The sequence below is a fragment of the Schistocerca piceifrons genome, chromosome 1, assembly GCF_021461385.2.
Source record: "Schistocerca piceifrons isolate TAMUIC-IGC-003096 chromosome 1, iqSchPice1.1, whole genome shotgun sequence".
In the NCBI taxonomy this organism is placed as follows: Eukaryota; Metazoa; Arthropoda; class Insecta; order Orthoptera; family Acrididae; genus Schistocerca; species Schistocerca piceifrons.
In genome coordinates this window covers 159,415,414-159,440,066 of record NC_060138.1, presented here as the reverse complement: position 1 = coordinate 159,440,066, position 24,653 = coordinate 159,415,414, and the positions used below count along the sequence as shown (strand labels likewise).

The 24,653-nt window shown below is 40.8% G+C and overlaps 1 protein-coding gene across 1 annotated transcript in view; it reads left to right on the top strand.

Annotated features, from left to right (window-relative positions):
• LOC124794300 (translation initiation factor IF-2-like) overlaps window positions 1–24,653 on the top strand; it is a 148,136-nt gene that overhangs the window by 63,233 nt on the left and 60,250 nt on the right. Inside the window, exon 4 of the mRNA XM_047258088.1 lies at window positions 7,623–7,932. Coding sequence (XP_047114044.1) covers window positions 7,623–7,932 — 310 coding nt within the window. The remainder of the gene's footprint in view (window positions 1–7,622; window positions 7,933–24,653) is intronic.

Below are 24,653 nucleotides of genomic sequence, written 5' to 3'. Positions count from 1 at the left end.
GGCTGGTGATCTTGCTGGCAAGGGAAACTGTACACCACAAAGAGCATGTTCCTCAGCAACAACCGTATGGACGTCAACTGCCCTGCTGAAAAAGCACGTTACCTTCCTGTCGAAGAAATGGCGGCAGTATGGAGATAGCGGCCTATGCAGTGTAGCGGGCACTGGTTACTTTAGCCTGCAGAAACACCAAATGCGACCAGGAGTTGTAGCTGATGGCCTCCCACACCATGAAGCCTGTGATGAGACCTGGGTGTCGTGGGCAGTGCTCTCTGGAACAGGTAGCTCACCAGGTCTACGCCATACACGAGTACGTCCATCACTCACATACAGTCAGAACCCACTCTAATCAATGTAGAAAACAGAGCACCTCTACAATGCCCATTAACCTCTTTCACGACAATAGAGTTGACACGCTTGATGGTGTCGTGGTGTCAGCCTGGCAAGACGTAAGTCATCTTAGTCCTGCTACAAGCATATGTTTCCCAACGGTTGCTGATGACGCAGGACGATCAACATGTGACCTGATTTCATCCCCGGATGATGTTCTGAAGACCAGCGCTGCTCACACAACGCGCCGATCTTGATGTGAGTCTGTATTACGCGAAAGTCCGGGACCTGGTCCAGGGCCGTAGAAATGTCCCACAGTCCATTCTTATAAGCAGCGATCCACCACCGATACATTGTGCCCAGCATGTACAGCAGTCCATCGATACGTTCGTCCAGATTCCTGTGGCTCCGCGGGGCAACATCGCTAAAATGCCTGAAGCTACACAACAAGAGTCTGTGCTCTTCGATGGGCGATGGTTGTACCCTAGAATGAATGTTGCGAACACTGTTCACCTCTAAACTCACCACAATTACCACCTGCGAACCCAAAATTATGGGTGCACAGACAGTCCTCCTGAGTGGCGTCGGATCCTGCCAAGCGAATCATTAACACTACCGCCCATCAGTTTGCGCATGTTATACTCAGGTGCCACTGAACACAGCCCTTGAGAGTTTTGCATTTTCAGTGTACTTTGTACTGAATTATACTGAATCTTCCTGTAGCATATCCAATTTCGTGAAAGAGGAATCGTTATTAATAATGATGTGACGCACTCATAAGTCTTACGATGTCCACAAATAATAGCTGCCCTTCACCATCTGCGAGCAAAGACACATAATTGCTATCACTAAATTTGTTTCCACAGACCCACAGTCTACGATTCACATACATTATGGGCAGTGAAAAAACCTAAAAAGAGAGATTAGAAGCGTTTTTGATGTGGTATTACAGAAGGATAATGAATAATAAGGCAGACTGATACAATAATAAATGAAGAGGTTAAGACAGCGTCATCCAGGAAAGAAATATATGGGAAACACAAACGAGAAGAATGGATAAGGTGGAAGAAAATAAGTTCCATGGTACTGAGACGTGTCGCAGAAGGCCAAAAGAAGTAATAACCTAGGTATTGGAATACATAAAGCGAATAGTTGAGGGACTTGAATAAAAGTACTGTTTTGAGGTGGAAAGATTAGGGTAGCGAAGGGGATCCTCATGGGCCTCGCCAAACCGGTCATCTGACTGTCGAAAAGAATAATATATTGCATAGAGTTTTCGTGAAGTTTAATTACATTAAGTTCGAAATCTTTGATACATTCAAATCTTAGTAGGACAAACAGACAAATCCCAATGGGTAATGGTTTGCAGCACGTATAGCGATTATATATGAATTATCTCTATCGATAAAATTAAATACTATAAAGAGATTTGTGACGAAATGCAGTGTATCGGTTAGCCTTCTCCATGAGAGCTGTAAAACTGAGTATGGGCTTCGTAAACGCTCTATACAGGGAATACGTTATGTACTGACCTCAAAACACAACACTAAATCGCCAAACCAGATTTAAAAACGGTTTGGCATTTTGTGCTGTAGTTGAGCATGTTCAAATTCTTACTTTTTCCACGTACATCTTTTAGCAGGAGATAAAACTGTTTATGAAATATCGATCTGGACTCTTTTTGTTTACATTGTGACGAATCAATATATTTTTATTTAATAATCTCAAACAATATGTAAGTTACTCGTTTCTCCTCATTCAACAACGCGTTTTTTATTTTTTAGCTTCCAAAATTATGCTTGTTTCTCGAGATAAACACTTGTAAGTGTTAATTATATTAATGAATTGGTTATAATTATATTTTTCTCAGGTTTCTAGTTTATAGTATTTAATAATTCATTAGCAACAGGTCACAGCAAATTTTCAAAACTGCACTATAAAATTCAGTACAACTTTGTACCTTAAGGGGGGCCTGTTGGGTGTTTATCATAATGTGCCTACTCATTTCTTTACCAAAGGATTACAATATGGGATGCAAGTTTATCAGTTCACCTTGGATATCGACCATATAATCCATATAATTCCCAATAACATAATACATATAACTTCCCATATAAGAAGATATTCAACAGTGGTATAGCTTGAGTTTTGGGTGACATGATTAACAGCTGTATCACATACGATGCACTTATTAGGGAACGTGTGGTAGAATGTGCATGGCACACACCATCCTAGAAATACAGCGCGTTCCACGTGATCAGTGAAACTTTCTGCAACGTTCAACTATTCTTCTTTTATTTTTTGTACTTGTTTATTCTTTTCTTTTTAGTGGGAAGGTAATTCACTCTAATACTTCATTTCTGAAACTGAGATATTCCATAAGCATATCATCGAGCACGCTGAAGGAAACACGTATAGAGAAGCTATTTTGGAAATTGTTTAACGCTCTTCCATGTGTCTTGTACTGAGACCATCGACGATCACAACGTGTGCTAACGATACTGTGCTTTATAACTGAGACTTTGTCAGTAAATGGTATTAACAGAAATACATCACAGATGGTTTTTAAATAATGACTAAACTCGTGTCTTTAAGATGTTATTGCAACTATAGATCCCACATGATATGCGCTCAAGCTTTCTGTGTAACCTACGACAAACTTGTGTTCAGAGACTAACGGCACGCACATAAAGCAGTGCGCTGAACTGTAATGATATCGATTTATTTTCCCTGTGCATTTAATCGAACCGATCGTTATAATGAACCATGCAGCCTGTCGCTTTTATATATTGTCTTACACACAGTGAAAAAGAAACTATCCACCATTCGAAGAGTTGGAAATTTACAACGATATACTAAAATAGGAGTATGACCATAAACGTGCAGCATAACTACATATTGAAGATTTATGAACTCTTCGGGACTATGTTATCTGGTACAAAATTCTCTTTCGTACAGTCACAATGAACAATGGCCAACTGTGAACTCGTTGATAGTAAAGATATTCAGAGCATAGACGTTGAGTGCAGTGATGAACGGCGGTCTCGTTGCCTTCACGAACTGGAATAATCAATGTATGTGATTATATCTATCCCGGAAACTATTAGAATAGTGCATACTTCTACGTAAAAATTTCTGCTTGAAACGACCATTCCTATCTTCTCGTATATAATTTAAACTCTCTCATAGGACACCAAACCATTCTGTAGCATTACTAGCACGTGTTAGGGAATATTATTTGCTGAGCTGTACATGTAATTGTTGGGATGATTTCTTTTTCCTTTAGTTCCCTTTCCTACGCCCCATCTGTCACACATTTCACACCTAACGGAACATCTATTAAAAAGACATAAAATTACACATTTAAGGGGCATATCGCCATTCTTCATTCGATTCACCTTTACAACACATGTTTCGGGTGACTTCCCCAATACCACAACCAGTTCAATCATTTACAATACTTCTGTTTCTCTGCAGTGATAATATTTTAATAATAGAATACATAAAAATGTAGTGTGAGAAAGAAGATGCCTAAGACAGTTGATGTAAATGATTTAGTTTCTCTACAAATGTTAGAGTAATCCATAGACACCGAAAGCGAGTTATCGTTAGGTATATATATAAAACAGGAAGTGAGAGATGGGTAGGAAACACGCCTCCATTGCTATTTAACATGTACATCGACGACTTAATAAGAACCTTGAAGGACAACAACTTCTTTCGCAAGCAAAATTAAGAAGAAACAAAATGTGAACAGCTTACGCTCAGCTTGCGACTAAGTGATTTTTCAGGAAACTGAAGACAAATTACATATGACAGTATTTACATTTATATCTTAAGCTCTGTGTATAGTTTAAAAATTCAATAACAAAATCTCTGCGAAAGTACAGGCGTGTTTCACATGCCTTGTTATTCTAGGCGTTACAGTCTGGAACCGCGTGAACGCTACGGTCGCAGGTTCGAATCCTGCCTCGGACATGGATGTGTGTGATGTCTTTAGGTTAGTTAGGTTTAAGTAGTTCTAAGTTGAAGGGGACTGATGACCTCAGAAGTTAAGTCCCATAGTGCTCAGAGCCATTTGAACCTGTTATTCTGCTTCGATCAATAAACATAATTGTTTCCATCCCTAAGCAGTGATTATGTTCTGTAATGAAATGAGAAGCAACGTTTACATAATGTGGGAGGCGTTGTTCCATTCCACTAGTCGACTTTGAACTGGCGTTGAGAATATCTTACACGCTTGATATTATTCTGCGTTTTCGGAAAGACTCCTCATCATTTGTCTTCGGCGCTCTGACGTCAGAGACCAGTCACATCTACGTTAACGTTCGAATTCACGGCCTGGTACTGCTACACTTTTATTTGTCTTTATGGTAAGTGCATGGTAATAATCGTCAGAAAATTCTGGCCAAGTTCTGGTAAATTACAATATTGTCTTTACAGTTTAGCTAATTAATATGGTCCTATAGGCATAGTAAAAGTCGCAGAAACCCCACCCCACTGACTGTTTGCATTATCACATAACATGGAGGATCATTGGCTGATTCCTGAGTACTAATAAATAAATCTTCGTTGATCCATAGTTGAAATGGACAATGGAACGTCAGCTGGTATAAATTTATATTAAAAATTAAGAAATTCCTCCAGCTGTATTTAAGGTGTCGATTTTATTTTGGTAGCTAGTTTCAACGTTGTAACAACGTCATCTTCAGGCCCATACACTTGTTGACGTCAACTGGGTGCGGCTGATACCAGAAGTCAGTATCAGGCTTCACGCAGTTGACGTCAACAAGTGTATGGGCCTGAAGATGACGTTGTTACAACGTTGAAACTAGTTGCCAAAATAAAATCGACGCCTTAAATACAGCTGGAGGAATTTCTTCATTTTTAATATAGTAAATAATCGTTTTACAGTACAGGAAAAATACTGAAACAATCTTACGAATAGCTCCTCGTACTGGCAGCAGCGCGCATTATTTAAGAAACACAAAAGCAAGCATATGTGTGAGAGTGATGTTATTTTTAAAGTAAACCAAGAAAAACCGCACTACTTCACGCTCAGATAAGCCTATTATGGCTCGATTATAAATACAGCAATTTTCAGTTGCTGGTATCATATCGCTTGACTTACATGAGTACACATTACATATCCAGAGAACCGTAATTCGAAGTTAACTGCAGAACGGTTGCACAACCACCAGCGTACTTTTTGCACAAGAACCACAGAGACAAGATAAGACAAATAAGAGCTTGTACGGGGGCATACGGACAGCAGTTTTTCCATTGCTGTATTAGCGAGTGGAACAGGAAAGTAAATGACTAGCAGTGGTACAGAGTGCCTCTGTCATACGCCATACTGTGGCTAACGGCGTATTTACGTAGATTTGGGTGTAGATGTAGTATCAAGGGTGTAGCGGTGGTGTAGCAATTCTAGGTTTACTTCTGGAGATGGCCGAGCAAATACTACAACACACAACAAAATATTAGATCACTTTACTGTAACTTGAACAAGAGTAAGTACATAATTTGGACATATTCCAGGTACACGACTTATATGTTACAGTGCCTGAACAGTAAAATGTATCATTTGGTTCAATACAGAATGATAGTTATAACCCAATCTACAACTGACTATAAAATTTTATAGACAATTCTGGCTTCTAGTAGAGCTCGCACTGTTGGATCTGAAGTAGAAGCTGTCGATCAGCGACGATTAACGGATGAAGCTGAGCAGCACTGTGCTATGACGTAAGTAAGCTCCAGGTGCAGTGCTATATGGAGCCTCTTGAGGGTGTGTCTGCACCGGCGTCCTACGCCGACCTCTCTTATTCGTGACTGTGTCAGGCAGCGACTTTCTCTGCTTCTTGTTCCGTCGTGGAGTACCAACTTCAGCATGGGAGCTCGTTCTTCCGCCAACACCACAAAGTGAACTATGTGCTTCGTTCTGCGCCAGTATCTAGCCATAAAGTGCTGCAATCGTGTCCGCTGCTATTGCTTGACAGACCAAAGAAGAGCAGGAGTCAGGCCCCACGAGGCAACTGCATACCAAAGTTCGCGTATACTTCAATCTTTGCCGAAGCTGTCTATGTATGCCGTCACAGTCGGTCTCAGCAAGCAGAGGGATGACAAAACTGTAAATACACCGGGTGATGAAAAAGTCAGTATAAACTTGAAAACTGAATAAATCACGGAATAATGTAGATAGAGAGGTACAAATTGACTCACACGCTTCAAATGACTTGGGGTTTTATTAGAACCAAAAGAAAAACACAAAATATCAAAAAAGGTCCGACAGATGGCGCTTTATCTGATCAGAATAGCAATAATTAGCATAACAAAGTCAGACAAAGCGTAGATGATGTTCTTTACAGGAAATGCTCAATTTGTCCACCATCGTCCCTCAACAATAGCTGTAGTCGAGGAATAATGTTGTGAACAGCGTGGTAAAGCATGTCCGGAGTTATGGTGAGGTTCAAATGGCTCTGAGCACTATGGGACTTAACATCTGTGGTCATCAGTCCCCTAGAACTTAGAACTACTTAAACCTAACTAACCTAAGGACATCACACACATCCATGCCCGAGGCAGGATTCGAACTTGCGACCGTAGCGGTCACGCGGTTCCAGACTGAAGCCTCTAGAACCGCACGGCCACACCGGCCGGCTATGGTGAGACATTGGTGTCGAATGTTGTCTTTCACCATCCATAGAGATGTCGGTCGATCACGATACACTTGCGACTTCAGGTAACCCCAAAGCCAATAATCGCACGGACTGAGGTCTGGGGACCTGGGAGGCCGAGCATGACGAAAGTGGCGGCTGAGCACACGATCATCACCAAACGACGCGTGCAAGAGATCTTTCACGCGTCTAGCAATATGGGCTGGAGCGCCATCCTGCATAAACATCCTACGTTCCGGCAGGTGTTTATCAGCCAGGCTGGGGATGATGCGATTCTGTAACATATCAGCGTACCTCTCACCCGTCACGGTAGCAGTTACAAAACCAGAATCACACATTTCCTAGAAGAAAAAAGGCCCGATAACTTTTTTTTTGTTCTAATAAAACCCCATGTCATTCCAAGCATGCGTGTCAATTTTTACCTCTCTATCTACATTATTCCGTGGTTTATTAAGTTTTCAAATTTATACTGACTTTTTGATCACCCGGTATGTGCAGCTGACCCCCAAACAAAGGTGAATAGAAGGTTGGGCAGTATACAGCCACCTATCGCTGCGATGTCGGCTTTGGAGAGTATTCGGTACATCGGTCCTCGCCTGTCGCCCTCACGGGCAGGGAAGTGTCGGGTCTGGGAACGCAGGGCTCCACTCTGCAGAAGACGCCTCGCCGGGTGGCGGGAGGCGGCTGCTCTGGTAAGGAGGACCGCAGCACCGCAAGAAGCCTTCCTGTGTCGCGGCGCGGCGCGGCGGCCCAGATCCCGGGAGTGGTGGGCGGCTTCCGCCGAGGATCAGCCGCTCCGCGCTACATGCTGCAGCCCCTGCTGGCCGCGCTCCCACATGCACTGGCCCCAAGCCGACACCCTTCTTTCTCCTCACGCCTGGCTGCACACTGCGTCAAACTCCGTGTCCACATTGGCTTCACCACAGTATGTCTGCAGCAAGCTTTTTGCTTCTATTGCTTCTGCGATTGCTGTTTTATAACGCAGAACTCTGAGCGCCCTCCCTTACTGTTTGTCCTGTGTCTTCCATACCTTGCAGCGACCTAGTATTTGAATAACACCGTCTTTGAGTTTCCACTGCAACTTACTTAACTGTACAATGAAGGCTTTCACGACCGGATGGTACTGTTGTTGATAATTCTTCCGGGTTATATGGCCGTGGTGCCGGACGGAGTGGCCAAGCGGTTCTAGGCGCTTCAGTGTGGAACCGCGCGACCGCTGCGGTCGCAGGTTCGAATCCTGCCTCGGGCATGGATGTGTGTGATGTCCGTAGGCTAGTTAGGTTTAAGTAGTTCTAAGTTCTAGGGGACTGATGACCTCAGTAGTTAAGTTCCATAGTGCTCAGAGCCTTATGAAAGTACATAGTATGGCCGTCGTTCATGGAATTCTTCTATTCGTAACGTTTCGTCCAATACTACGTTGGACATCTTCAAAGGTATGGCTGGTCCATCCGGCAGGACTCAGCACGACCAGCCATACCTCTGAAGATGTCCAACGTAGTATTGGACAAAACGTTAGGAATAGAAGAATTCCATGGACCACGTCCATATAACCCGGAAGAATTACTTAACTGTGAAGATATAATTTCCTGAGTCGTTAAGCCGTGTCATATCTTCAAACTCCTTCAAAGGTCGATGTTTCGATTCCTCATTTGTGATACTCCTCGAGATTACACGATGTGCCCGTATGACTGAAAGGTGTATTCAGCCACCCTTTAGTCAAGCTCTGCCACCACACCCTTTTGAAGCACATTTCAAAACTTTCCTAAAGCAAGTCATGTTGAAGTTCAAAATGGCTCTGAGCACTATGGGACTTAACATCTATGGTCATTAGTCCGCTAGAACTACTTAAACCTAACTAACCTAAGGACAGCACACGACAACCAGTCATCCCTGACCCCGCCGGGAATCGAACCCAGGAACCCGGGCATGGGAAGCGAGAACGCTACCGCACAGCTGCGGACAGTCATGTTGAGGGTCATATCGTCAGGCGTGAAGAAATATGTGATTGCTAACGAAAAAAAGAGTCGAGAGTAACAACAGTAACGCGAGACCAAAGCTTGAGCACAGCAAGCAGGTTCAAGTGGAATATAGATAATAATATACTTTCAAGGTAGTTGGAGAGCTGCATAAAATCAATCATCCAGCTAAAGATTGCAACAACATACCTCCGCGTATTTATACGGAGAACACAGATGAACGACGTAAATACATCATGCATTAGCGTCGTAATAATCCGTACATTTCAGAGTCCATATGTTCTGCTTCTTACTTACCCGCCAGGGTAGCCGAGAGCGCTGACGCGCTGCTTCCTGGACTCGAGTAGGCGCGCCGGCCCCGTATCGAATCCGCCCGGCGGATTAACGAATGACGGCCGGTGTGCCGGCCAACCTGGATGCGGTTTTTCGGCGGTTTTCCACATCCTACTAGGTGAATACCGGGCTGGTCCCCACGTCCCGCCTCAGTTACACGACTCGCAGGCTTCTGCCACACTTTCACACTATTTCACGATTTACACTCGACGCAGCTGGGGTACACTAATTCCGTCCCGGCGGGTATGACGTGGTGGCAGGAAGGGCATCCGGCCACCCCTTACAATAACCATGCCAAATCCGTACTTAACCCTGCCGACACTGCGCACAATGCGGGATAAAGGCGGTACTTGTGTGCGTTCGTTCCACATCCCCTCCTAAATAGTGAACCGATTTTAGTCAAACTTGGTACACCTACCACTCACTATCTGCATATCGCTTGTGTGGGAGTAAGAACCATCTACGTATCAAAGGGTTAGGTGTGAGTGTGAAAACTCAGTGTTGTCCAAACTAAGTCTTTAGTCATCCAGTAATTGAGAATGAAAGCACTTAGAGACTTGCAACAACCTTCACACACAATTTCAAACCTTTACGAAACTTTCTCTCGCTGCGACTCACACAAAATCATGGAAGGGCGGAAGTTTCATTTTCGTTGTTCATGCAATAAAAATGCCACGCGAAGCATGAAGTTTTAATCTATAGCTTCTTTACCACAAACGGTAGTCTTGGCACAGTATGCAGACAGTATTCGTATCTTCCACTGAATATGCCAGAGAAATGTATCATTGTACGACACACAGGCAAAGAGATACGACTTCAAGAACTGCGATGCGTGAAAAACTGCCGCGTCATCTATCGCGTTTTAATTTATTACTTCTTTAATACTAACTCAATTCACAACAAATTTCGCAGACGGTAGCCACATATAGCTATGGATGAACCTGCAAAACTACACCACTGTACAGCACAGAGTTCAGAAATAGAAATGTATGGCGAAATTCACTAGACATTCAGGTGAAATTTGTGTACAACAAACGTGTGAAATATGCTAAATATATATATGTGAAATATATGTTTGACACTGTCGCGTGTCGGCAATGTCATGGTAAGAAGCTCGTCTTAAAATCCCTGGAACGATTTCAAGCAATTTCGGTACACACGTTAATCTGAATTTGGAAAGAAATACTATGAGAGTAAGAGCCACCAGCCTCGTATTCAAGAGATAACGTGGAGAGAGAAGGGGGAGGGGGAGGAGGAGGAGATGGAGAGATGGAGAAAGATATATTGGTACAGACGGGGGCGAAGAGGAGATAGGGAGACGGGCAATGGACAGAGAAAATGAGATGAGGTGATGGACAGAGAAAGGAAAGAGGAGGTGATTAACAGGGTCAGAGGGTGAGGAGGAGATTGACAGAAATATTGGCAGGAGTGATGGACAGTTGGTGTGGGGTGGAGAAGGTGGATAAACAGAGGGAGGAGGAGGAAATAGACAGAAAGTGGATAAAGGAGGAGATGGAGAGAGAGAAGAAGACGGAGGAGATGACTAATAGAAAACTGTAATAAATGCATACGCAAGCAACATCGGGTACTCAGGTAGTATAATATAAAAAAAGAGTTCGATGAGGGAAGGAACTAAGGTTAACTATCAACAACTCGTTTACAACGAGGTGACCAGAGAAAGTGCTCAACCTCTAATAGGAAAATACGTAGAATAAGTCGTTATCAAAGCAAAAATCCTGACATTCAGCTTAATCGATTAAGTAGAAAATGAATTTGGGTGGACAGCAGAGATTCGAAACTAGATTCAAGTGCGAAAATAAATTTAAACAACATTCTTTTCAGCTTAAAAAAGGGGCATATAAAGAAAACGAAGGTCAAGATAATATTATGGTAATGGAAATGGAATAAAGTGAAGGTAAGATGGAAGACACGATACGCAGGAAGAGTTTCGCAAGCTACTGAATGACCTACGTCGAAACAAGGCACATGGATTAGATGAGATTCTCACATAATTATTCATATCATTGGTAGAACATGTTGGGACACAAATATTTCATTTACTATGCCACATACATGACACAAACGAAAGACCATCAGACTTCAAAATGAATGTAGTAATTTCGATTCCGAAGATAGCAGCGGATTTCAGGTGTAACTACTACCGAACCATTATTTGATAAATTATGGAAGCAAATTATAAAAATAACGGTTCAGTAAGCTATTCTAGCAAATCCTGATATTAACCATGGATCTGCCTTTGGTGGGGAGGCTTGCGTACCTCAGCAATACATACAACCATAGCGTAGGTGCAACCACATCGAAAAGGTCGCTGATGAGAGACCAGACAAACGTGTGTTTCTCAAAGAGGGGCGTCAGCCTTTTCCATAACTGCAGCGGCGACAGTCTCGATGGTTGACTGATCTGGCCTAATAATGTCAACTAAAACGGCCTTGCTGTGCTGGTACTGGGAACGGCTGAAAGCAAGGGGAAAGTGCAGCCGTAAATATTCCCAAGGACATGCAGCTCTTTTGTTTAGTTAAATGATAATAGCATCCTCTTGGCTAAGATATTCCGGGGGTAAAATAGTCCCCAGTCAGATTTCTGCGCGGGGCTACCCAGGAGGATGCCGTCATCAGAAGAAACAAAACTGTCGTTCCACAGATCGGAGCGTGGAATGTTAGATCCCTTAATCGGATAGATAGGTTAGAAAATTTGAAACAGGAAATGGATTGCCTGACGTTAGATATATGTCCTAGAACTACAAAGCCAAATAGCGATAAGTCTGGAGTGGGTCTAATGACGAATAAGCAAATAGTAATGTAGGTAAGCTACTATGAACAGAATAGCGAACGCCTTATCGCAGACAAGACAGACACTAAGCCCAGGCCTACCACAGTAGTACAAGTTTAGAATCCAACTATATACGCATACGATGAACAGATTGAAGAGATATGTGGAGAGATAAAAGAATTTATTCAGACAGTTAAAATATGAAAATTTAGTAGTGATGGGGGACAGTAATTAGATAGTAGAGAAAGGAAGAGGAAGAAAATTAACAGGAGAATAGAGACGGTGGGAAAAGAATGAAATACTAAGCTGCCTGATAGAATTTTAAATAGAGCGTAATTTAATCATCGCTAACACTTGGTTTAAGAATCACTACAGAAAGTTGTTTATGTGGAAAACACGTGAAGACACCGAAAGGTTTTAGAATCATTAGATAATGTGAGACAGATATTTCGGAACCACATTTTAAACTGTAAGTCATTTCCAGGGACTGATGTGGCCTCTGACCCTAATTTGTAGGCTCTGAAATGTAGATTAAAAAGAAAGAAGTTGCAAAAAAGTAGGAAATGAAGTAGGTAAGACTTGGATAAGTTGAAATAATCAGAGCTTTTCTCAAATTTCAGAGGGACGGTTGGGCAATGATTGACTAGAACAGGGGAAGTTTCGTAGTTGAAAATATGTTTAGCTTTGAGAGATGAAATAGCGAAGAAATCTGGGTCAAATAGGTGAAAAGACAAGGTGTAGTAGGAAAGTATGTTAACACAGGAGATACTGAGTTTAATTAATGGAAGGCGAACATATAAAAATGCAGCAAAACGAACAGGTGAAAAGGAATACAACGTCTACAAATGAAATCGGAAAGAAGTGCAAAATGGCTAAGAACTGATGGCTAGAGTACAAATGTAAGGATTTAGAAGAATATATCACTGGGAGAAAGGTAGATGATGCCTACAAGAAAAGTATAGAGACCTTTGGAGAAAAGGGAGGCAGCTGTATGAACATCAAGAGCTGGGAAGGCAAACCAGTCCTAAGCAAAGAAGGGATAGTTGAAAGGCGGAAGGAGTATACAGAGGGTCTGTACAAGGAAGAGGGACTTGCAGGAAAAATTATAGAGATGAAAGATGATGTAAATGAAAAGGATATGGGAGACATTATGCTCCGAGAAGAAAATGACAGAGTATTGAAAGCCCTCAAAAGAAACAAGAGTTCGGGAATAGACGACATTTAGTCAGACTTTCTGATGCTCTTGAAAGAACCACCCATGACAAAATTCATCCATCTGGCGTACAAAATAGAAGACACGAGCGAAATACCTTCAGACTTAAGAAGAATGTAGTAATTCCAATTCCAAAAAAAGAAGGTTCTGACGGTTGTATCACCGAGCTACCAAATTAATAAGTCATGGTTGCAAAATACTGTCACGAATTTCTTACAGAAGAATGGTAAAAACTTGTAGAAGCCGACTTCGGGAAAGATAAGTCTGGATTCTGGAGAACTGTGGTCACACGTGAAGAAATACTGACTCTACATCTTACCTTAGAACATAGTGTAATGAAAGGCAGGCTTACTTTCATAGCATCTATAGACTTACAGGAAGCTTTCGACAATCTTTGAAATTCTGAAGAAATCAGGGATAAAATACAGAAAGCGAAAGAATATCTACAGCTTGCAAAGAATACAGACGTCTGTTATAAATGTCGAGGGGCATGAAGCGGAAGCAGTGCTTAAGGAATAAGTGATACAAGGCTCTAGCCTATCTCCGATGTCATTAAATCTATACCCAACATTTAAATACATTACTATTAGTTAATTAAAAATATTCTGTCTTTATTTATTATTATAAATAAATATTCTTTATGTGTGTTTTATTTTAATTATTTGTTTAGTTACTGGATTTAGTTGGTTTAGCTTAGTTACTTGTTTCCTTTTATCTTTACTCTCCTGAAAACCTGGAAAATATAAATATTTCGTTTTAAATATCACAGGAGAGCAAGAGGTGTGTTCCGCAGAGGCGATCTCCAGGAAATTCCTCGTCGTTATCTGCTCCACCTGAAATCTCAAAAATCTTTACTCGCTCTGCAGATCGTTCGGCACAACTGTGAGCTATGTTGTTTGATGAGTCTGGATGATAGGTACAACAACTTAGCAAGTTAAAGTTTATTAATTCGGAGATAATCTCTCGACGAGCTATGACCGTGGAAAATTCAGATTCGCACTATCGTTCCAAACTTCATCTCCGAGCGGTCTACGTCTCGTAATATCTGTACCGTGATAATTAACTAATTTCGGTGTGGAGACATACACAATATGAATACTTGATGTTAGTTACTGGATTTTATTTTATAGAAAAAATATTTGAACATTTACTATATACCGTAATGGTGCCTCACAACAATACAATCTCTCTCCTCCTCTGAGATGTCCTATCTCTTCATTTTCTTCACAAGAGTCTTTAAAACAATATCTTTGACTCGATAAGATTCAGAGATGCCTCCATGCAAGAAACGTCTAATCCTCGCAGTCGGTACATGCCGTTCACCACAATATCAATTAGTCGCACCCTAATTAGAGTTCATAACCTGCGGTCGGTGAACATTAAGCGAAGTGTGTTGAGAAAGACAGATCTGGTTACATGGAATATTAATATAGATGTTAGTCTACTCTGAGTGTATTTATTTGTAGCCTTGTGCGATAACGAAACACAGTAATTAAATAGCGGATTATAAAATGTGGTGCTGAAGAAGAAAGCTGAATATGAGGTGCGTATAACACTTAAATAATGAGGAGGTATTAATTACAATTGGAGAGAAAATAAGTGTTTGGTATAACTTGACAAAAAGGGGGGTTTCATCGATATGACACAATGAGAGACATCAAAAATTCGTCGTTATAGTCGTAGAAGTAAGAGTGGCGGGGTGAAGAGAGTTAGTGGAGCCTAAGGAAGGCAGATTCAAATGGATGTAAGTCGCAATAGTTCAATAGATACCCTGCTCTCGACAGCGTGGAGAACTGCAACATACCGGTTACACGACTTCAGACTTCTTTTAATGTGTGTGGTGTCTGTTCTTTCGCCATGACATCATTTGTTTTTCATTCTACAGCCTTATGTATACACGTTGAATTGAATTTCCGACGTTAGCCACAGACAGCTATTGAATTTATTTCAATGGCGACAAGCCAAAATTTGTGCCAGAACAGCAATCTGACCCGCCATAAGCGAGCAGTCACCCGAACCGCTTCGGCTGTCCTAGCACGCTCTATACCTGCCGAAATTCCGAACTTGTTGCGCCATACATACATATCGTCCCCAGTCTGTTACCCACATTGCTCGCAGTCACACTTTGAAGAATCTGTCTTCCGGAGCAGATCGATAAAGGCAGTTGGCTGAGTAGTGGCCTCCAGGTTGGCAAGTATCAATGTAGCCTGATCAATTACCAACTTCCGATTGGTTGTTGTTTTTCTTTGTAAATATTATTCAGGTGCTTGATTGTCTGTTTATGTGGACTAGTTGGCAGCAATTTATTCCCAATATATTACTCTCAATATATATTTCGGAACTACAAATTATTTGTTGGAAGATGTTTCAGGTTACATACCACCCAACTTTCATTTCGTCTGTTGAAATAAATGTATTTGGTCCATGGATCATGTTTCCTTGAGCATTTTTTTTTCAGATTACTTATTATTACTGGGACTTTTGCTTGTGGGGAACATTGAGTTATCACGCGTTTCTTTAGCAAAGAGAGCGAGAGAGAGAGAGAGAGAGAGAGAGAGAGAGAGAGAGAGAGAGAAAGAGAGTCGAAGGGAGGGAAAGAGCGAGAGAGAAACAGAGAGAGAGAATATTTCTGTTATCTTTATCATGTCTCGTCCCGTAACCTTGATTATGTTCTGTATACCACATAAAAGATAAATTTTAATCGTCTATTGTTGCGGAACGTTGTCAGATGTACTTTGTTTGTTTTGTGGTGCTGCTCAGTCACATGGCCAGGAATAGGGATTCCGTGTCGCTCCCTCATGTACTGTACAGCTACTGTCAAAATTTGGATCACTCCTCTGGATTTTTTTTTTTGTTCATACACGTTATATGTATTTTCCTATGTTGGTTGATTCATACTACGAGCATCTGACTGCATCAAGCACTGTAAGTATCGGAGGTTTACATTAAAGTTTTACCCTAAATTGTGATTTAAAAGTGTTCCTTTTGAGCCATTAATAACGTCTTTCAAGGTGCTCCTTGCTAACGTAGCACTAACTAGTTCTCGAAGTACATTAAAAATACAATTCTAAATGCTCTGCGCGAAAGACAATCGACAACTTGCCTGGAAAACCGGAAACCATATTCGAATGTGTTGCTTGTGAGTAAGGTCATCTTACTACCAGTGTATTCATTTTCTGTTGTGGGTAATGACCGAACAAAGGTATTATTCGGCAAAGTAGAATGTTTATCTTGACCTAGAGGAACAAACTTGATGACCTGATAGAATCATGCTACAGTTCAAACTAGCTTATACTGACACATTTCAGTACAAGCAAGGATTATAATTATGGGAAATGTCTTTACGCGATAGCCTGCCGTCAACGTCGTCAGTCTCAAAACGCATAGAGAAAGGTGTGATAGTGCCGACGGAGAGGACAAATGAACCTGCCAGCAAAAGCAGAATTCAAGGAAAGGGCGGCGTGTAAATTACTGAAAGATAGACGGTACGCCAAGCGGAGTAGGATTTATGGATGTACCTAAAGGGAAATGAAATCATGTGCACAAAACAGATGTTTCATTTACGCTATGGATAAATGTGTTATCACACAACAGTTTATGTGGCATTATGAACAATACAATGAAATAGCAAACTTGCAGGAAGTTCACAGCTTTTGTCACATGGAAGTGAACATCAGCACTAACAGGGAAATTCTGACGAAAATTCTGTAGTATATGGTATTTTGATTTTAGATGTGCAAGAAATAAACGAGTCATCGTATTGTACAACAACATATACAGAAGATGCACACCGAAACGCTCAATTTTAATTCTCCATAGCTGTCAGAAGGTCTGATGACAGACCAGGACAAGAACCGCAGATTAAAAACGGCTGCTGATATCTGATAAACAGCGAGGCGTGAGAGACACTGACATTTGGTGGATTTTCCTGCCTAAACATACGTCACACGTACTCGCACGGAATGAAAGGGGTGGCACAGAGAGAATGCTCATTGGTATACAATAGGTCAATGTAAAAGTCTTGGACATCTAGTGTCACGTAATCAAATAAAACATCATTGATTCCAAAGCTACAGAACTAAGCTGATCGATAAGATGAGTCATTCACTGCATACAATGCAAGTTACAGCAATTCTAATAATTATCATTGATACTAATTTCCTTCAAAAATTAGCTTCATGAGAACCTGCGGTGCTAGGAATTCAGACTAGCTGACAAAAGATATATACTTGTTCATGCTATAACCTGTGTTCTTCATGCTTTAATACAGTATGTACATTCAACATTACCGGCAACAAACAATTTCGCAGCTGAACAAATTAAGCCAGAATGCGCAACTCACTGCTGTAACACCTGTTGTGAAGTCAGCACATTGCAGGCTGTTACCTATTTCCTGTCTCAACGATTTTACAAGATTCAATTGAAGATTGTGTATTTAAAGAGAATTACATTCAAAGGTTACTCACGATTTCTTAAAGCCTACTGCATTCCTAACAAGTCTAGGAATTTTATTTACTATGCTTATTCTTTCAACAATGTAATATGCTTATCTCTGTGCGTAGTGGTCCTGTCTTTGTTTCTGGTTCACCTACTAAGCACAGGTTGTCATCCAAGTATCCCAATCAGTAAAGTGAATTGTATATTTCTAGTACTATTTTCTGGAATATTCTGTCTTCTGCTTTCTTCATGAATATATTTGTTAACTTTCCTGAAACGGAGGGTCCTATGGGCAATCCTTATCCTTGTCAATAGTATTCTTCATTTAATTCAAAGTAAAATTGATCACTAGCGCAATGCAGAAATGTATGTATAAATGAGCTATATTACGTACTAACTGACTGAAGTATGTACGTCTTGTTCAATTATATTGGTTATGTCTTTCATTAGGGTAGCGAAGTGCATATTTTCTGCATCAAGTCGGATAATCGTAGCTTTATGCGAAAAATATATGAATCTTACGTGGGTTACTAGACGCTTTGTGATTCCGTTCTGTCATTCTGTGCTTTATGTCGTTGGGCAAGTGTATGTGAATGCATTTCTATAATTTGTTACTGCTGTCGTGGGTATGTTTACTTTATGAATTTTTGGATGGCTCCCGAGTTTTGGAGCATTAAGTTCTGTATGTTTCATACAATCTTTTTGTCTGTCATCAAGTGTGTGTTCTGTAGCCTGCAGTACATTTTTCATACTATAGAACACACACTTGATGATGGACCGGAAGCTTCTATGATGTGTACAAAAATTAGTGCTCCAAAAGTACAGAGCCAACCAAAAATTCATAAAGTAAACATTCTTGTGAAACCAGTAAAAAATTACTGTCACCAGACGTATGTTAAACGCACTCACACAACTATAAGAAGCAAGAGATGACAGTTGTTGTTGTTGTTGTCGTCTTCAGTCCTGAGACTGGTTTGATGGAGCCCTTCATGCTACTCTATCCTGTGCAAGCTTCTTCATCTCCCAGTACCTACTGCAACCTACATCCTTCTGAATCTGCTTGGTGTATTCATCTCTTGGTCTCCCTCTACCACTTTTACCATCCACGCTGCGCTCTAATACTAAATTGGTGATACCTTGATGCCTCAGAACATGTCCTACCAACCGGTCCCTTCTTCTTGTCAAGTTGTGCCACAAACTCCTCTTCTCCCCAATTCCATTCAGTACCTCCTCATTAGTTATGTCATCTACCCATCTAATCTTCAGCATTCTTCTGTAGCACCACATTTCAAAAGCCTCTATTCTCTTCTTGTCTAAATTATTTATCGTCCACGTTTAACTTCCATACATGGCTACCCTCCACACAAATACTTTCAGAAACGACTTCCTAACCTTTAAATCTACACTCGATGTTAACAAATTTCTCTTCTTCAGAAACGCTTTCTGCCATTGCCAGTCTACGTTTGATATCCTCTCTACTTCGACCATCATCAGTTATTTTGCTCCCCAAATAGCAAAACTCCTTTACTACTTTAAGTGCGTCATTTCTTAATCTAATACCCTCAACATCAGCCGACTTAATTCGATTACATTCCATTATCCTCGTTTAGGTTTTGTTGATACCCTCCTTTCAAGACACTATCCATTCCGTTCAACTGCTCTTCCAAGTCCATTGCTGTCTCTGATAGAATTACAATGTCATCGGCGAACCTCAAAGTTTTTATTTCTTCTCCATGGATTTTAATACCTACTCCGAATTCTGTTTCCTTCACTGCTTGCTCAATATACAGATTGAATAACATCAGGGAGAGGCTACAACCGTGTCTCACTCCCTTCCCAACCACTGCTTCCCTTTCATGCCCCTCAACTCTTATAACTGCCATTTGGTTTCTATACAAATTGTAAATAGCCTTTCGCTCCCTATATTTTACCCCTGCCACCTTCAAAATTTGAAAGAGAGTATTCCAGTCAACATTGTCAAAAGCTTACTCTAAGTCTACAAATGCTAGAAACGTAGGTTTGCCTTTCCTTAATCTAGCTTCTAGGATAAGCCGTAGGGTCAGTATTGCCTCACGTGTGCCAATATTTCTACGGAATCCAAACTGATCTTCCCCAAGGTCGGCTTCTACTAGTTTTTCCATTCGTCTGTAAAGAATTCGCGTTAGTATTTTGCAGCTGTGACTTATTAAACTGATAGTTCGGTAATTTTCACATCTGTCAAAACCTGCTTTCTTTGCGATTGGAATTATTATATTCTTCTTGAAGTCTGAGGTTATTTCGTCTGCCTCATACATCTTGCTCACCAGATGGTAGAGTTTTGTCAGGACTGGCTCTCCCAAGACCGGCAGTAGTTCTAATGGAATGTTGTCTACTCCTGGGGCCTTGTTTCGACTCAGGTCTTTTAGTGCTCTGTCAAACTCTTCACGCAGTATCATATCTCCCATTTCATCTCATCTACATCCTCATCATTTTCCATAATATTGTCCTCAAGTACATTGCCCTTGTATAGACCCTCTATATACTCCTTCCACCTTTCTGCTTTCCCCTTCTTTGCTTAGAACTGGGTTTCCATCTGAGCTCTTAACATTCATGCAAGTGGTTCTCTTTTCTCCAAAGGTCTCTTTAATTTTTCTGTAGGCAGTATCTATCTTACCCCTAGTGAGATAAGCCTCTACATCCTTACATTTATCCTCTAGCCATCCCTGCTTAGCCATTTTGCATTTCCTGTCGATCTCATTTTTGAGACGTATGTATGCCCTTTCGCCTGCTTCATTTATTGCATTTTCATATTTTCTCCTTTCATCAATTAAATTCAATATTTCTTCTGTCACCCACGGAGTTCTACTAGCCCTCGTCTTTTTACCTACTTGGTCCTCTGCTGCCTTCACCACTTCATCCCTCAAAGCTACCCATTCATCTTCTACTGTATTTCTTTCCCTCATTCCTGCCATTTGTTCCCTTACCTCTGGTTTAGTCAGTTTATCCAGGTCCCATCTCCTTAAATTCCCACCTTTTTGCAGTTTCTTCAGAACAATGAAAAACACAAAGGAACTAATTAGTCAAATCAAAGACACATAAATTCCACACAGAGCTATGTTTGCTCCATGTGATATAGAATACATGTGCTCCACTATCCAAGTCAAAAAATGAATCAGGGAAATTGAACAACAGCTAGACACAATCAACTACCATGGAAAAACATCTCAGAGACAAGCACACTCCTACATCTCATTACTGACCAAAACTGCTTTGAACTGCATAAAGAACTCAATTTACAAGAAAAAGAATTGCCAATTGGATCTCCCATTTTAGGAGTGTTAGCAAATATCTTCCTGAACAGAATAGAAGAAATAATATTACGGGAAATAGTGCAAGGATAATAGACACTGTCATAGTGGCAGAGATACAAGGATGACATCCTATGCTTGATAATGAACCAGAAACAAAGGCAGAACAACTACACACAGAGAGAAACGTACTGCACAAGAATATGAAGTTCATTTTAGGGAAAGAAAAGCAGATCAAATAAAATTCCTAGAAGTATCCATCACACTCATTCAGCATTTACAAGCGAAACACTACAATAGACACAATAATCAAACTCCCCACAATCTCAAAAACAAGCAGCTCATACATGCATGTATCATAGACTTAAAACAGTGTCACTATACTAACAGTACTACATTAAGGAGTTGGACGAAGTAACTCAAATAACAGTAAACAACAGAAACAAAGACTGTCTAGAATCAAATTTAAAAAAGCGAATAAAGAAAGACATTAATACAATAGAAGCTTAACAAATAAAACAAAACTTCACAAAATCATAGAGAGCGATAATACCCACTACAAATAACTCCACCAACGCACAACAGGGGCACACCACTATGCACAGCAGCCAAGGCAGTATACACTGTCATATGAAAACCAGATTACGTACAGGATGTGTAATTTAAGAAACTAGTAACTAAAATGGTTTACTAAAGTAACAATTTAACGCAAATAGTTTTAATGAAGGGAAATGACACTGAAATATATCAAAGATCTTGCATTTACCAGCTTCAAAGTGATGCTCTACACTTAGATAATCATAACATTTGAAACAATATAGGAAGATCATAGGAGTATAGTAGAAGACCTACAATAAGGAAATCAGTCCCCAAACCACAACAGAAACAGATATTAAAGTGATCAGTAAGGAATACAATAAAACTTCCAGTACTACAAACAAACAAAAATACAAATTCTAAATGCAGTCATAAAAAAGCATACATACACTACATACACACACACACACACACACACACACACACACACACACACGAGGATATGTCATTCCCATTGCTAATTATCTTGTATCTGTAAGACCTATCTGGGGATACTGTTAAAGTGAAAAGCTTAGTAAGGAGGGTGGTAAAAAATTTAGGAACCAAGAGAGGGGTAGGTTACCGGTACACTAGATCTGTGCGACTCTAGTATCTCTCTCTCTCTTTCTTTCTCTCTCTCTCTCTCTCTCTCTCTCTCTCTCTCTCGCTCTCGCTCTCTTTCCAGTGTCTGAGTGTCTGTTGAATTCAATGCTCTCTACAAGTGGAGCATTTACCTGTGGAGAAATATTAGCAATATATTAGGAAGCAAAGAATCGTGAGCAATCATTGTACTTTAATGTTATTTAACTGTAGTAAGATAAGTTAGTTCCATGTTCAGTGGCTCCTTTAGCACGATAAATCATAATGATGTGGAACGAGTCATCTTTCATTCACACTGCAAATTAGTTTGTAAATGTGGCTACATGCTGACCATTATAAGACGGTTTTTTCTTTTTTCAACACGCAATATGAGCTAGTAACTCCTGCCCACCACCTTTCACACTTTGCGGTAATAGAAATTCTTCTACGCAATAGAAGGAGCCGTCAAAGTGAAAGTCTTTCAGCTTGATTTCAAATTCTACCTTTTAGCCCGCCAGAGATTTTATGCCACTTGGTAAATGATCAAAAATTTTGCTTGGAGCATTGCGCACCACTTTTTGTGCTAAAGACAAGCTTCGTGTGACGTAATGATTTCACTTTTCCTTCTGGTACTGCAATTATGCACATCATTGTTTCTTTTGAGGTGTAGTTGACTATTTACAGCAATTTTCATGAGAGACTATAAAATATGAGAATTGTGTATGACCTTCTCAAAGAGAGTTATAGGACAAGTTTTTACAGTGACCGATGAAGATGCTTTGACATAAGCATTTATTACAGTAGCAAAAGATTGAGTATAACCTATATTACTTGTGTGACTGCGTCTGCGAAAGAAAGGAGGCCTATAAAGCAAACACCATTTTTAATGTTTTGCATGTAAAATTTCAGTGATAATTATAAAATTAACTTCCGTTGTAACAAATGGGTTAGGGCAACGTCAGTGACACATTATAAGCGTAAGACACCAGTGCCGCAAGACCTTTTCTGTCAGTGGTGTTTGCAATAGAGTTTGGTTGTAGGGAGCGCCAAAGAGATATTTTTGATTCAGAATAAAAACAATCTTGTATGCGAAATTATTTAATATCAGTGACGCATTTCACCCAATGGGGTGTCATCAAATTATGTCAAAGTAGCTGGATATGTAATCGATCTGTCATAAAGTAACATAAAATGGAGAACGGACGAAACAGTAACTCGATATGTGCAACAAAAACATATAAAATGCAAGGTGGACATTACTGTTCGGAATATCGGCCGCGCGTAGCGTAAAACATTTTAAATTTTGCGATGTGCGTTGAAATGTATGTTAATTTTTCATTCACGGACGACATCTATTTGCATTGTTTCAGTGCGTGGTAGACATTGAAGCGCAGTGTAACGTCACGTTTTGCACTGTGTTGCAGTGTGCAGTAGTTAACTACAGTCTTTCTTAATTACTTTCTCACAAAGTGGTAGCACTAATAAGAAAATGAGTACAAGAAACGACACACCACAAAGGAATTATCCGAACTGGATGAAAATCGTTAGCTGAGATGTATGTGCACAGACAAACAAATGGTTAAAATTTTTAAAAAATCGGACGATCTATTCAAGAGCGCTTTATAAATTGAGCAAGTCAAATACGCTGGTCAACCCCTGGCACTTATGCAAGCAGTTATTCGGCTTGGCTCTTATTGAGTTTTTAGATGCCGTCCTGAGAGATACCGTACCACATTCTGTCTCATAGGAACGTTAGATTGTTAAACCCCGACCCAGTTGGAGGGCCCTGCCTGTAAGCTCTAAATGTTCTCAGTTTGGTAGAGATCCGACGACCTAGCTGGCCGAGGTAGCTAGTGGCAAGCGCGAAGATAGGCAGTAGAAACTATTGCCATGTGTGGGGGAGAATTATCTTGCTTTAATGTGAGCCCAGGACAGCTTCCATGCAGGGCAAGAAAACGGGGCATAGAATATCGTCGACGAAACGTTGTGCTGTAAGGGTGCCATGGATGAGAGTCAGAGAGGTCCCGCTATGGTGTGGCACCCAGAACATCACTCTTCGTTGTCACGCCGAATGGCGGGCGACAGCCAGGCTGGTATCCGATGCTGTCTGGCGCGTCTCCGGAGACGTCTTCGCTTCTGATGGTGGCTCTGTGGGAAGCGTGACTTACCACTGAAGACAACTCTACTCCAGTCAGTGATATTCCAGGTCGAATGTGCTCGAAAGCACTGCAAATGTCGGTATGCAGAGGTAAATGATAGTCGGCGCTCAGCCCTCTTTCTGTGAGCAGCATATTAATGGACTTTGTGGTCATTTAAGTCCTATATATTTGGAAGAACGGATGACAGAAACGAGCACGTACAATCCAGATAGTGAACCTCCAACTCTAGAAGGAGAAATAACCAAGTTATTCAAGAATCGCAGAGCACCAGAAGAACACGGCATCATCCCAAAAAT